Source organism: Hermetia illucens, chromosome 3 (genome assembly GCF_905115235.1).
Source record: "Hermetia illucens chromosome 3, iHerIll2.2.curated.20191125, whole genome shotgun sequence".
NCBI lineage: Eukaryota > Metazoa > Arthropoda > Insecta > Diptera > Stratiomyidae > Hermetia > Hermetia illucens.
The window spans coordinates 137,618,644-137,634,913 of record NC_051851.1 but is presented as its reverse complement, the minus strand read 5'-3'; the positions used below and the strand labels follow the sequence as shown (position 1 = coordinate 137,634,913).

At 40.7% G+C, this 16,270-nt stretch overlaps 1 protein-coding gene across 1 annotated transcript; it reads left to right on the top strand.

Moving 5' to 3' along the window:
• The first annotated feature begins 12,792 nt into the window (after nucleotides 1-12,792).
• LOC119651635 (FAD-dependent oxidoreductase domain-containing protein 1) lies at nucleotides 12,793-14,671 on the top strand. The gene is made up of 3 exons (XM_038055299.1): nucleotides 12,793-13,364; nucleotides 13,427-13,730; nucleotides 13,787-14,671. Exons 1-3 carry the CDS (start codon nucleotides 12,966-12,968, stop codon nucleotides 14,623-14,625), a joined length of 1,542 nt encoding a protein of 513 aa, XP_037911227.1. The 5' UTR covers nucleotides 12,793-12,965; the 3' UTR covers nucleotides 14,626-14,671.
• The last annotated feature ends 1,599 nt before the right edge of the window (nucleotides 14,672-16,270 follow it).

Below are 16,270 nucleotides of genomic sequence, written 5' to 3'. Positions count from 1 at the left end.
CAGGACCTCTGTTGACTGCAGTTATTGCATCACACTAAAGTGAGTAGTCTAACATGCTAAATACATACACCTAACGGGCTACGTACAAATGGGATAGTTCTGCACTCAAATATACTCACAGAAAAAGCAAACAAAACCTTTCATGCCTGAAGCTCCGAGCTTCCGGTTTCCCGACTTGTTTTGTTTAAGTGGATTAACTTTTATGTTTATATATGTAGATATGTATATACAAGTATGGGTCTCATCGGGGCTACTGGTTTGGTTCCATCTTCGGTCAAGAATTCCGCTCCTTTGCGTCCGACTTCTCTCGATATTACCAGTAATATTGCAGTTGCAGTAACGCCTATGTCCTCATTCTCCACGACAAGGTTTTGTTTGAGGGGACCAAAAATAATAGGTGAAATAATCTTGGAACGCATAAAAGGACACCTCGAAAGCTTAGGTGATAGAGAGCAAGCTGGCTTTTACTGTGGATTCTCCTACAGCTTTCGTCGCCTTCAATAGGTTGTGTTTTTTTTAGTGTTGTAGTACTCCGGCCTGAAATAATATCACACAAAGAACTTCGTCACTGTACGGGCCAGATACGACAATTCCATTGCAGGCTGTACCATATGCATGGATAACAAAGAACAGTGGAAGAAGAGTATACACTTCTTGGGAAGTCCAAGGAGGAGCTGAAGCATATTGACACATGGTAGTAGGAAATGGTCCAGAAAGAAGTTGCGTTTTTAAGTATCTTTAAAAGAACATTTTGTACTACTTTCACTAAAAAACAATGAACATTCCATCCAAGTCCTCCCACAAAAAAGCAATTGAAATAGATCAGGGCTGCATGGTGGCCTGGTCGTATTTGGAAACACGTCTTCCGTATTCCTTACCTTAAGTAATCTCTCCATGTGAAACAATTTTTTTTTGCGAAAACCACCGCAAGCATCAATTGAAACTTCTGTTGTTTTTAGCAAATAGTAAAATGTTTAGTTGCATATACTTAATGAACATTTATTCAGTAATTTACAATTTGGTGAAAGCAAGAAGACTACATACAGGAGGAGCAAATCAAGTGTCTTGGGGGCACGAAATGTCGTTGCATATTCATGGGGTAAGGACGAAGTAGCTGACTACCCCGGGTCTCATGAGTTGGTGTGTCGATGTATCGATGGCGTCTAGATGGTTTTTTTGTGTGTGTTTTCCCACCCCATGTGGCAAGCCATAAACAATTGTACTCGCAATCACGTGGCCACGCACCAATGCACTGTATCACATACACGGCACTTATATCCAAGACAGTCGATCATGCTCAACTTTTTTTTCCACTACACAATTGTGAGACAAATCTCTTTAAGTTAGCCTTCTAGGGTGAAAGCTTACAAAATATATGTTTAACGTTGATGATTTGCGGTCTCCGGTGTTCTGAAGAGAAAAATGCAAATATTACTATAACTTGAAATAGAAGTATTACTATATATTGAAAAATATCAAAATGTTAGCCTTTGTCCGTCATGATTCGAGAAAAAGGGAAAATTAGCATTATATTGTTCTTTATAAACAGTAAAAAGTTTACTCCGACTGGTTAAGCCATTTTCTCTAGCTTCGTCGCAATTTCGGAGTTTGAAAATTCAAATTTGGGTCGTCAAGGAAGAGGAAATTTATCGGTGTGGCGGCACTACACCGCGGGGGTTTTTCTGGTTTTGGGAGAGGTGAAGGAGAGGACCAAGAACGTTGGGAGAAAAACGAAGAAATGATGACGAATTATAAATACTAAAATTAGAAAAAAAAACTGAGGACATAACAAAAGGAAATGTTAGAAACGGTTAATTTAAAATTTTTAAAAAAATATACTTTTTAACTTTTAAACTTTAAATGCATTTTTTTTAACTTATAACAATACATTTATCACGATAATATATATTAGAAGATATAGATATCATTTAACATTTCGTCTTATCAGGCGCAACGTAAAATTCAGTATCTAAGATGATAATTGAAAATTTAACTTCACACCAATAATGCGGTAGAATACGAAATAAAGCGAGAAATTGAAGAAAAAATGCAAGATGGAGCTTCAACTGAAATTATGATGATATTAAATATACGTTCATTTTCCTTCCCTTGCATCTAATGATAGATGACTTACCCCAATTAAAGGGTTTACGTACGAATTCATTTTCTTCAAGGAAAACAAAAATAAATTCTTATCAAATTTTTATGTAAACAAATTGATAATTATTTTTAGACTAATAGCTATTTATCGATAATTATTATGTATTGATTGGCGATGAGAAGAAAATCTGGTTTACGGAATGAAATTTATACATTTATACATTTACTTTAAGAAAAACAAGTGGGGAAACCGGAAGCTGGATGCTTCAGGTATGAAAGGTTTTATGTATTTCTTTTATAAAGAGTGGGGAGAGTTACGTACGTCAAAATCTTGAATTTCCAAAGAAGTGACAACTTCGACCACTTATAACTTTGTTAGTAATAGTGCGGTTTCCACCAAGAATCAAGCTCTATATTATAGCCTATATTGCTGCTCAATATTATAGCCTACATTTCGTGATACAAGGAACTTAAGGGGGGTTCTGCAGCCGATTACTGAAAATTATATTAATATACTATTATTAACTTCATTTGAAAGGATATCGGTATGGAAGGTATTTTGGAGCCCAGGCACTATATAGTGGCAGCCTCCTGAGTTATTTCAAACTTTTCGGTTGGGGAATTTCTAAGAATGGCCTCGTTGAATAAATGATCACTTTAGGTAAATCCTTTCCATGAATCAAATAAGGCAGCATTCTTGTCTTGCCCTATAAATCAAGGAAATACTCGACTCATCCACTGGTTGCGATTTTGCTACACATCAGGCCGGGCTCACTCCAGACTATTAAATAAAATTAAAATAATTCCAAATATTTTCTTTGATTTTTTTAGGTACACCGCTGGCTCGCATAAGACTACAAGTAGTTTAGGCGGCAAAAAACGAGAAGCTTTCATTTGACTATGAATTTTGTAACTATGAGCTCTCGCAATGACGCATTGAACTCAACGGATGATTTCTTTATTGCTCAAATGGCCAATTTCCGTCCAGAAGTAACTTCCATCTAAAATACGCCTAAGATATGTTAGTAAGGAAAGATAATGATAAATAAACCCCTCAAGCAGTACTTTATCACTGCCAATTTTTAATTGTTAGATTTCATTTCAATTGGCTTCCCAATTCCTTCCCCTTCGGAATAATTTCCAATAAGTTTCGAAGAGTGCTCTTTCGCCAAACTGGAAAATTACAGCCAAATTTTCCCGCCCCTTCTTTTTCTGTCGAAATTCTCAGATATTTGAATTTCTAGTTGCCCGTCATAGAATGATGCTTGATTTGTTATTCAAATCTGTTTAAATTCTCTTCTACTCTCTTCCGCGATTGGCAGCGAACTCTCTCCCACGATTTTATTTTTTTAATTCCCCATGAGAAATAATTTTCATTGGTGATTTTACTTCTGTGATAGGTAATGTTTTATAATGTGATATTACATTGCAAAACATCACCTAACATCATCGCTTCGTAGTACAAGCAACGACGGCACTTGCCGAGTGCCGAACTAATTCGAACGCCGAGTATTAATTGCGAATCTGTTGTAATTACAATTGCCTGATCTTTTGGCTGGCTACGAGCTGAATTTGGACTGGCTTTGAGCTAGTAAATGATTACGCCTGCATGTGAAGATGGGGGTACAAATTCTGGGCTTTAAGTAATTGATTTGTGATGTTATCGCCCTAATGAATGAGTGTCGACTACTGATTGATGTATGTACGGCATTGGCTTACGTAATATTTCCTAGTACAAGTGGCCGAGGCGACTGCCGAGTATCGATGCCGACTATCGGTTCTAAATCTATTCTTTGGACAAAAATCATGATTCCCTGTTCTTTGCAAGTAAAATCTAATATTTTATGTAAAATAAATAATATAATAAATACGGGATCTTTTGTTTTTTTCTCTTTGCATGAAAGGTTCGTTCATTTTTCATTGATACCGATTTGGTGTTGCTGTACTTTTACGGTATGTATGTAATAAATGTAGGGCAAATCATTCTAGTGATACATAATATTAGGTTATATCAGCTGCCGAGTGTTCATATTTGATATTGCTGATACAACCTCGTTAGTACGGTTAGGGTAATGAAATTCCGAAATAATTAAACAAATAGACACCCCCAAGAATGGTTACAAAATTTTAAACTTCACTTCAGATCTAGGGAACATAAACTTAATCCAAATAAAAAACACGAAAAGCACTTCGCAATTCAGAATTGAGGGATAATTATCATCCTTGCCAATAGCCAGAACTGGGTTTTCTGGTTACGGCACTAAGTATAGGGCATCTACATAGTTTTTTCAATCTTATCTTCGCCTACATATTTTGATGTTACCGAGATTACGCTTCAGTGCCATTATCAAAACCTATAGTTCTATTTTTGAGTGATAAACCACATCCAAGATAACGAAACACTTAAGAAGTGAATCTCGAGAGGCATATTGTACATCAATACCCTACGAGTGATAGTTTCCATTTCCTACTTGTTAATTAACAAAGCAAGGCTAGTCCATTCTAAGTAAAATATCAAAACCGAAGTATGAATGAAATGAAGTGAAAATTTAAATATTGAGCAAAAACTATAACACGCTACCCTAAATTTGATAAATATATTGCGCTTCTTTCATATTATGTTCAATTTTTATAGGATTGCCATAAATCACTATGTGGGCCATAGCAGGTCAACCATACCTACACGCTGCCGATGTCAATGCACCTCAACTCATTCTATGATTTTCCGAGAAGTCCTCCACTGTTGTTTTAAGAATTTTTTTTTAAACTTAAATCAAAAATAAAAAAGTTACACGACATTATCCCGCTGAAGGTCGTAACTAGAGTTTTCCAACTGCGGGACATGTAGCGACTAAAATGTTTGTCTGAAACCAAAAAGGCTTTCATTTTGTATTACTATTTCTTTTTTTTTTAGGAAGGAGTCCTAAGTACGCATCCACTTGATGCCGGAGCGGACCAAATAGAGAGCAACTTGCTCCCACTCTTTTATGGTCCACGGAATCCTCTTTTTGAGTTTAACATCCACGGTTCAAAAAGTAAAAGAGGGACGAAGACGGTTACGGTTTCGTACCAAGGCAGAGGTAGCTCATCAGACGCTGCCTCACTTCTGCCCTGGGAGCAAATGTTAGTAGGAACAAGTTGCTCTCTATTTGGCCCGGTCCGGCATCAAGTGGACTCCCTAGGACTCCCTAGGACCCCCCAACTGTGGGCGGATTTACGTTGAATACAATTCGCGTCCTTGTCGCGTTTTGCGAATTATAAAAGGGAGCGTATAACATCTGCGAGCCACTTCTGATGAGTTGCCTCTGTCCTGGTATGAAACCGTAGCAGTGGTGGTCCCTCTTTTACTTTTTTTAAATCACTAATTTATTTTCTAAGAATATGAATCTCGATTTCACCAAAAATCAAAATTAAAAATTTTTCAGGTGTTTAAAAAGATAGTGTATAGTGTATAATATAAAAATATATTTAAGGAATCATACCCCCAAATTTCATAAAGTTCGGTGTATTGCCTTTTGAGTTAGGATTTCCGCAAATGTGAAAAAAGTAATTTTGAGAAAAACACTTTTGAAGAAAAATTGTTTGAAAAGTCCCATTTCAGGTATGAAGACCTTTATCACTCATAATTACGAACAAAATACAGTTACAACAAATACAGATACATTCGTGCAAAAGACTGATGCCAAATATCTGTGAATACCCAATTTACATAGCACTACAAGATGTCGTAAGAACATAAAGCGACTACCTCCTGGACGCTCGTCCCTGAGCCTGTACCGGATAATCGCTCAGCCCCATGCCCATAAAATCTAAAGGAACGCAAATTTCGCTTTGAAATGTTTGCAGCGTATTCTAGGATAGCTAAGCTAACGATCTATAAAAAACTCCTAATGTGGTTTCCTCCTTTAATATGTGACCTATCCACTGCCAATTCCACTTCCTGATTGTCTGGTCCACACACTGACCAAGTTTTTCATTGATTATTGTCTCAGGTTAGAATACCCCGATGACACAACGCAGGCATGCGACGATAGTTGCATTTTCAGCTTTTAGACAAGAAAGCAAAGGCGAAAATAGCGTTAAAGCGTCGAGCGACATGAGATTTCATGCCTTCGTTGTTCTGTCCATCAATGCAAACAGAATGAATACGATGAACAGTCAGCCTTGATTTTGTTAGTGGCCAAGATCCATGACTCGACGAGATAGCGTTTCATCGTGTTGAGGACAAAGATTATTTGAGTGAAACTATGGGGTGTTTCCAACGATTAATTAATTGAAATAATAAAAACTTGTTGTTTCTTTTTCGTTGGTGTGGATATTTATTCTTCCAAATACCACTTGTTCCCTTCATCAGTGCTAACAAGTGTTAGCACTGATGAAGGGAACAAGTGGTTCCTGAAATATCGGTTTTTGCAAGAATAAATATCCACACCAACGAAAAAGAGTTTTTATTATTTCAAGATTATTTCATTTCTCTTTGAAGGAGCGATTCAAATTTGGATGTGACGATCCATTGCTCATTAATATTATCGAGCGAGTTAGCGAAAGTTTGTGTCACTTATGCGTCAAGAAAATTTTCCCCACTTCCGGACGACTGCCCAAATTGCATTTGGGGGCTAGTACTCTGCATCCCTGCGAGCAAACGCAGGCAAGAAGGTGGTAAAAGTCTACAAACCTTATTGTTGTTACAGTCACCAAGCCCATCCTTCCACATCACATGTACGAGCAGGCTCTTTCAATTTTTGACGATGTCGAAATCTTGAATAATTCTCGGGTTAGGCGCAAATTAATGTAAATATGAAAGCAAATATTATTATTAGTTTATATTTTATCTTATCAAGTTAAGCTATTTAATCTGAAAGAGCATACAATTTACTATAGCTTCTTTATCTTGTTACAGACACATCTATCTTTTCCCATTTTGATTTTCTACAAGCAAAACAATACAATCTAAACTTTCAAAATACAACTTCTATATTTTTAAGAGAGTGGACGTCATCCCACCCACCATACTAGTTCATTGTGTGAAAATGAGACCATGAAATTGCATTTTCTTGCGAAATATCTCAAGCAGTAAAAGAAAAATTTAAAATTGAATGCAAAATGCAGCTAATTTCCAAATTCCAACGTTTATTGTATCATTTTAGCTATTATACTTGTATCGTCAGCGGGATGGAATAATAGGGCACGATATATAAAGATATATGTATTTTACTGAAGCCAGAAAAAAAACTATATTTCTCCGACTAACAATTCCCGAATTAGCCGCGATTGAGGAGGGCTGTTTAGTAGGGAGTAGATCTCTTAGGAAACTAGAGGGAAACCTAAAAACCCAAACCAAGGTGTGACGGTCGTGCCAAAAACTGGACAGACACAAAAGCTAAAATGTCGCCGAGGATGGTACTCTGTATATCAAGCGACCTCAACTTCAACCAAATGATGTAAACATTCTCCTTAAAGTACACCTTCAACCATGTAGTAAAAAACAATGAGCATCATCCAGTTAGACAAATTTCAGCACATTCTGTAACAACGCAGTTGCCAGTAAACGCCTACCCAGCTTTTATTCACCACTTTGATCATTCAAACACCAAAACTTGAATAGGGACCATGGCTTAGGTAGAGACAGGACTACGCTCAGTAAAGGCAAAGAGCATGGTCGCATGCAGAATTAAAACCACTTTTTAAGATTGGACAATCTGGGTAAAGTGCTTTAGTAATAATATCGGACTATGAAATATGCCAGAAGGAAACTCCGGGACGACACCTGTAGAAAACAATCCTAAAATTGAGGATTTGTGGGCTACCATTAAAACATTGATGACCTTTCCGACAGAGGATAACTGTAAACAAGGTGTCCCAGCCTGAAAATCTGGACAGTTCAAGAGAGACTTCCTCGTGATGGAAGATCTGAATGCCAACGTAGGCTCTGACAAAACTTTGCTCTGACATGTGATGGGAGAAGCACGACCTTATCGACCGTAACGATAATGGTGGGAGATTTGTGGATTCCTGTGGCTTCCATCGTCTCGTGATTGGTGCACAGAGCTTGCCATAAGGTCAGTTGAATTTCAACTGATCATTACCGTACAAGCAAACAGATTGACCGCTTTGCAATCAGCGATTTAGCAAATGTCTTTTGGATATGCCTCGAAAGGGATCATCATCTGATGATCGCTTGCATGTTGAATCTGCCACTTCTCGTAAGGTTAGAGAGCTGTGACCCTCAAGTTCAACATCGACCGCTTACATACTCCAGCTGTCACTACAGAATGCGGAAGCTATTTTGCTGATCGGACAACGGACACCCTGAGTAACCTGCCTGAGAATATCAATGAGCATGAGCGGAATCAGTGAAGCGGATCAATGAGCGGAAGAGATTGAAGGCTCTATTGATCGTTGCTGTTGATAGCGAGCGTGACGCGCTCGAGCTCCGATACCGCGCGAAATCGCGGCAAGTTCAACGTTGTGTACGACATGCCAAAAAGGAATTTGTTATTGTGCTGGTCAAGAAAGCAGAAGCTGTATCAGATCGCATGAATTTCATAACTGTGTACCGCATCTCGAAAGAGCTCGCATTTGGTCGCAACTCCAAAGAGAAAAGGAATCATCTCGACCATCAATTCACTCAAGCGAATTAAAGCAACTGATCGTGATGGGTGATCTGAATGCCAAAGTGGGATCGGACAATATCTTGCTCGGACATGTGATGGGGAAACACGGCCTTGACGACCGGAACGGTAATCTTGAGCGGTTCGTGGATTGCGATCAGCAATAAATTTGGGAGTTGTCCTCTGGGGGTGCGTGACAAGAGAGCCACCGATATCGGCCTGGAAAAGGATCACCATCTAATGGTTGCTTACGTTCGCTTGTGGGTTGCGCCCGCTACCTTTTGCAGGGTTGGGGAGCTGCGACCCCCTAAGTTCAACATCGACCGCTCGTATTATCTAGATGTCGCTCGGCAACCAAACCCTATCTCCACCTTCATGTGGTGACCGCTGGGAGCTCCTTCCTAACGAAATGCTCCAGACGGAGAAGAATGAAAGTAAGTCACCCGCGTCTAAAACGGGACAAATTGTACTAACTGGACCTCCAAGTTGGGGGTTGACAACCCTACACAGAAAACCAAAGGGAGCTTCGGACTGGATTGACTATACAATCACGAACTCGGCAACGACAACGGAATAACGATTTGCGCATTTTCTCATGGAAAGTGCGCTTCCTATACAGAGATGGAGCTGCCAAGCATCTAGCCGATACCCTGTTCCAATATAGGACATAATGTAACGTTGCAGGAAATGCGTTACACACTACGTCACGTTACACTACACCATATATTATCGTGGCCCTCCAATAAACCATGTACTCGGAGTAGGTTTTTTAGTCAGCCAAAAAATTAAACCTGCTGCCATCAGCCTTTAAAATATAAGCAAACAGCTGTGCACTCTGCGCTTGCGAGACAAATTTAGAAATATAAGCCTCATAAACGTTCACCTCCCTACAGAGGAGACTGCAGAGTCGGAGAAGGATACCTTCTACGAGACAGTAGAACGAACCCTCGAAGAATGTCCCAGGTATGATATCAAAATCATACTTAGGGATTTTTACAGCCCATATTCAGGCGATACGTTGGCTCCCATAGCTTACATCAAAATACGAATAATAACGGACTGCGGATTATTCAATTAGCAGCGTCATACGAAATGGAAGTATCTGGTTTGCGCGCAACACCACCCAGAATCCCCTCTGACAATCAGGTGAGAGTTAACACTGAAACCTTCTACAAGACAATCCCCGCAACACCAATAAGGGGGAAATGGATGCCGCAATAACCGCGGTCAACAGAGAAACTTGGAGATGAAGAATCACCAAATGATCTTCATAACCACCTGAAAAACGTTATCATAAATACGGCCACAAAAATACTTGATCCTACCCGCAAAAGGAGTCGGAACGGCTGGTTCGACGATGAATGTAAGCTACCAATGGAACGAAAGAATGCTGCATACCGAGTACCGAGCGCATTCTCAAAGGACGCGGGCACGCGCAGGGACGTATCACGAAATCCAGCGAGCGGAGAAGCAACTTCACAGACAGAAGAACCAAGCCTGGCAGAACCAAGCAGCCGATGGAATTACAGCCGAATTGGATAAATATGGAGGCGACCAATTACACCAAGTGGTTGACCAACTTGTGCTCAAGGTGTGGGACATCGAATCAATGCCTGACGACTGGCAATGAGGTATTATCTGTTCCATACATAAAAACGAAGACATCACACAGTGCAGCAATTATAGAGGTATCATTTTACTGAGTACCATCCATAAGATATTCTCCGATATCTTGCTGGTTCGGATAGCCCCATACGCCCAGAACATCATTGGCCCATACCAAAGAGGCTTCACTCCAAGCAAATTAGCAACAGATTAGATCTCTGCGGCAAACGATGCAAAAACTCTTGCTGTTTCATCGACTTTAAGGTCGCCTATGATAGCATAGCAGTATCCGCACGTAATTGGCCAGATAAAAGCATCATGATCACTCTCGAGACCATTCGACATCAACAACGGTCTAAGACAAGGGGATGCCCTATCATGCGTCATCTTTAACCTGGCCCTGGAAAACGTGATGCTGGAGTAAATGCAAGAGGTACGATCCTCTTTAAGTCCACCCAACTACTGGCCTATGCTGATGATATCGACATCATGGGAAGAACCACCCGAGACGTACAAACTACATTCATCCATATCGAGCAGGCGGCGCAAGATCTTGGGCTGCACATCAATGAAAGCAAGACAAAATATATGAAAATTTGTCCTATCTGGGGTCGAAAATCACAACCGATAACAGCTACGATAACAAAATCTGCGCACAATTGGTGGCAACTAAACTGTTCCGCTCATGTATTTCTCGGAGACTTGGGTTCTTAGCAAGAAAAATTGCGAACTCTTAGCCGCGTTTGAGAGAAGAATCCTCCGAAGAATTTTCCTACATGAAGATGGACGATTCCGTAGCCTACATAACGACGAAATCTATGAGCGATACAATGACCGTCAAGATGTGGATAAAATCCGGCTGAATAGACTGCGGTGGGCGGGTCACTTAATCCGCATGGATGAGGATAATCCAGCCCAAAAAGTCTATAAGGGCAATATCTATGGTAAAAAAAGAAGACTTGGCAGAACCTTCCTGAGATGGAACGATGGCGTTGGCCAGGATGCCAGACAGCTTTTAGGGATCGAATTGGTGGACCTCGGCGCGGAACCGAGTTTTGGAGTCTGGAGTTTCCTATTAAGGTTGTCGCGCTATTGATGATGATGATGACGGCAGATATGCTGAATAACCCACCTGAGAATATCGCTGAGCGTTTGGCCCCCATCAAGTATACTCTTTTCTCTGGTGCTACACAGGCGTGACGCGCTGGAACTCTCGCAGCAACTACTGTCAATTACGAGAAAGCTTTCAATAGTGCGAACAGAGAATATATCTACGCAGGAGGGGCATTTCAGAAAAACTAATAGCTATATATATATCAAAGCGATATTTGATGGCGGAAAATGTCACGTGCTGCACTGAGGTGTTGTATCCTGTCACCGATATTATTTCTGTTGTTATCAATGATGGTCTTCATGTTGCCTTGCCCGGAGGATGCGGAGAAATTCAATGAAGGACAACATATTCCCTCAAATGCCTCGGCTACGCTACGACTTTGGCCAAATGGATCTGGATGAAAGAGAGGCAAGTAGAGTTGGACTGAAGAGACGCCAACAGTCTGACGGGTCACCGCACCCGCAATAATGGGCTGAGCATCAGAGGCGTCGATCAATTTGTATATCTAGGGAGCGTGGTTTCTGCCGACGTTAGCACCGAAATGGAGGTTATTAGATGCCAGTTTGAAACACTTGGAAGTAGAGGATATAATAAAGTTCCTCTCGGTTATAGGCTTAAACAACATACATACTATAACCAGCAAAGGGACACAATGGGACGTCCCTTGACAATATTACTATTACATCGGAAAACCTCAGTTAATTACTCAGGAAAGTTCAACGGAATTCCATCACCTCAGATACATGTATGTACTCAGCTTCTGGGACTTGTTTTATTTTTTTACTTTTTCCTGAAAAACAGCAGGGGAACATAGTTCTCTAGCATCCAATGCAATTTCCGCTGATACTATTATTATGGTTTGCATTTCCTTTTCTTGGCAATCATCATGAAGCGCTATTCTGCTGGTTCGCCGGAGTCTCAGAAAACAAAACAAAGCGTTTACCCATGTCCTGCTGGTGGCTCAGCATTACATAACTTACTCCCATGCGAACCATTTATCTGTTTATTTCCCTTGAATTAATAAATCGTAAATTAGATCTGTTAACGCACTGAAGCCTTTTACGGTACACATGAATGTTGATATGTTTTTCATACAAAAGTTGTTTTTAGTTCAAATATTTCGGCATGCATTTGGAGGGAGAATTACCTTGTTCACCAACGAATCCTTTCGACTTGGGGCTCCATTCAGGTTCTTTGCTTGTAGTTATTCTCGTTCTTTTACCTTCGCAACTGAAACTTAGCTACCCCACTTGGTTTCCGCATTTGACCCTTACATTCTCACTATTATAGATAAGATAATTCATTATCAGCGCCGCCGACAATCTTTAAAACCCGAATTTGATGGCGGCATCTTGTCATTCGTCCGCCGCCGTTCACATCATCCGCACCTAACCTAGTTTGTTTACATTCGACGAGTTCATCTGGTCCGTGTGTTGTCATATTTTGTGTAAAAAGTATGAGATCGGTCTTCACGTAATAAGGATTAAGTAGGAATTAAAACTGTGAGTTGCCAAGGAGCGACACTAGTCATAAAAATGATTTCGGCTCAGCTTAGACGTGCTCCGGCAATCGGAAGGTTTCTCCGCGCCAGCCAAGTTAACCAATGTCGACTTGCATCACAAAAGTCCGGGAACGGTGGCGAAAGTGGAGGAATTGACCCTTCGCATCCTTTCCGAAGAACTCTGGGTATCCTAGGGAAGGATATGCAAAAGATGCGGAATTGGTTTGCGTCGAAGAAACTGGCTGCCGACGTTCAAAGGGAATTGGAGGAGGCGGATTTCAAACCGCGGGACATTACCGGGCCGGATGAATTCCAGACCCATTGTGATGTGCTGATTATTGGCGGTGGCGGGATCGGATCATCGACTGCATTTTGGCTGAAAAAGGCTGCACGCGACGGACTTAACGTTGTGGTCGTTGAGAAAGATTCGACCGTGAGTAGTTGCTGTTCAATTGCTTAACCTCGCTTTGTGCTCTAATTTCCGGTTTCTTCTAGTACAAGGAAGCATCTACGACCCTTTCTGTTGGAGGAGTAAGACAACAGTTTTCACTCCCAGAGAACATACAAATGTCCCTGTTCGGTGCAGACTTCATTCGGAACATCAAAGAGTACCTGGGTGACGAAGTTGAACCAAACTTCTGTCCATATGGATATTTAGTTTTAGCATCCGAAGCAGGTGCAGAGCAACTGATGAAGAATTCCGCCCTTCAGAACGAGCTGGGGGCTCGCAATGAGCTCCTCACAGCACAACGCTTGAAAGAGAAGTTCCCTTGGTTGAATACCGATGGCCTCGCTTTGGGTAAGTTCAAGACGAATGCTTACCTCATGTAACTTTCAATAAAACGTCTTTCATAGGTTGCCATGGACTGGAGAAGGAAGGTTGGTTTGATCCTTGGGCTCTTCTCTCGGGTTACCGCCGCCGTGCTCGTGAGTATGGTGCCCATTACGTGGAGGGAAAAGTTGTTGGCTTCGATTTCGAAAAGAACCTGGACATATTCGTGGAAGGTGTCGCACAAGGAGAGTACGAATCGACAAATCGGGCCATAATACAAATGCCAGACGGGGAAAAGCGAACAATCAATTTTGCTGTATGTGTTTTAGCATGCGGGGCGTGTTCTGGCGAAATTGCGAAACTTGCACGGATAGGAACTGGCCCAGGGCTCCTAAGTGTTCCTTTGCCGATTGAGCCACGCAAACGATATGTTTACGTCTTCAACACACAAGGACAAAACGCTCCCGGCTTGAATACTCCTTTGACGATTGACCCGACAAACACATATTTCCGGCGAGACGGATTAGGTGGCAACTATATTGGCGGATGCAGTCCGGATGCTGAAAACGAGCCATGCTGTGAAAATTTAGATGTAGATCATAATTGGTTTGATAACGTCGTCTGGCCAGCTTTAGCTAATCGTGTTCCTGCTTTCGAGTCAGCGAAGGTATGTGGATCTTGGGCGGGGTATTACGAATATAACACATTTGATGCAAACGGTATTATTGGACCACATCCGTACTATCACAACTTCTACATAGCCGCTGGGTTCAGTGGACACGGGATCCAACAGACGCCAGCCATAGGACGTGCTATATCAGAATTAATCATAGATGGCCAGTTCCGAACTATTGACTTAAGTCGACTTTGTTTCGATCGCATCATTGTCGATGAGCCTATGCTTGAGAAAAATATTGTGTGAATGCTCTAGAAAATTGTAAATAAATTTTGAGATGTAAGTAAATTTTCGTCACAGCTTCTTATATGGTTGATGATTAGATAAGATGCACGTTGGATAGCTATTTGTCGACTGCTTACTACGCCGCCGACTCTGTGGCTCTTATTTGAAGAGTTTATTTAGTTGGATAACAATAGATAGTCACAGTTATCATTTAAATCTTAGGAGTTTGGGGAGGATTTATTTACTATCTGTGAAATGGCAGTCTCAACAAATAACTTGACAACAATGATCGAAGCAAATTCAGATTTTTAAATTTAACTCAAGTTTCCAGTCTAATCTGATAACTGAATATTCAAGGCTCAATTTTTATACTGAATAAGTTGTTGCTTCAGACAAAATTTGTTTAATTTCACTTGATCTCTTGTCTATTCTCGATTGTCGCTTTTGCTCCATCTATTTCTAATGTGCGTCAGTATTGATATTTGTGTTGCCGTAAATTACTGCGTGTTTTTGATAAGGTCTGGAGGCAAATAAACGCGGTCGCTAAAGAATGGTTGCATTCTCTCAAAAATACAATATTTTCACCAATGGCGCGTTTCGTTATCGAATAGTATACACACCCCTTCAACTGATCTGATTATAGGGCGATAGACATTGTGGGGTTGTAGTAGTGGATTTGTTGCCTTTTTTCATCATGTCAAATTTTAAAGTAACGATAATTTGATCCGTTGCTAAAACTATTATTTAACCTTTTATTCTCCATCATCATCAACGGGACAACGACCTGTATCTGGTCTAGACCTGCCTTAGTAAGGAACTCCAGGCATCTCAGTTCTGCGCTAAAGTTCATCAAATCGATACGCTAAAAATCTGCCTGACGCTCTATCTGAAGCAAGATTACTAGATTTTCTTTTTCTACCACAATTATTGCCATTATAGACTCTTCGAGCTGGGTCATCCTCACTCATACAGATTAAGTGACCCATCCACGCAACCTATTGAGCCAGAATTTATCCACAACTAGAAGGTCGTGGTATCGCTCATAGATTTCATCGATATATAGGCTACGGACGGAATCGTCGATCCTCTTGTAGCGGACCAAAAATTCTGCGGAGGATTCTTCTCTCGAATGCGGCTAAGAGTTTGCAATTTTTCTTGCTAAGGACTGGCCAGGTCATTATCTTGTGCAGTAAGACTTTTCGCCTTATGGTGAGAGGTTTTTGCAAGCTGGCTCCGTTTGCTGCCAATAACCTTGCACAGATTTCGGTGCCATAGTTGTTATCAATTGTGATTCGACCGTAGGTAGGAGAAATTATTAACGGTTTCAAAGTTGTATTCCTTATCCTCATGGTTTTGAGCTCATCAATGCTTTTGATGTTATTGTTTCTTTGGTTTTTGTTGTTGACGTCGTCACCATGTATTTTGTTTTGCTTTTATTAACCCCAGACCTTGCGCCGATCGCCGCTTGCTCGATCTGGATGAAGGCAATTGATATAACTCGGGTTAATCTTCCCAAGGTGTAGACATCGTAATCATAGGCCAATAGTTGAGTGAACTTGAAAAGGATAATTTAGGATTTACATTAGCATCATGGATCACTTTTAGGTCAGGTTAAAAAGAATGAATCATAAAACTTCTTACCTAGGACTGTCTTTGATTGTAAATA

Coding starts and splice junctions, on each gene's coding strand:
- LOC119651635 (XM_038055299.1), top strand. CDS start 12,966: ATGATTTCGGCTCAGCTTAGACGTGCTCCGGCAATCGGAAGGTTTCTC. Junction 13,365..13,426: donor TCGTTGAGAAAGATTCGACC/GTGAGTAGTTGC, acceptor GGTTTCTTCTAG/TACAAGGAAGCATCTACGAC. Junction 13,731..13,786: donor TACCGATGGCCTCGCTTTGG/GTAAGTTCAAGA, acceptor CGTCTTTCATAG/GTTGCCATGGACTGGAGAAG.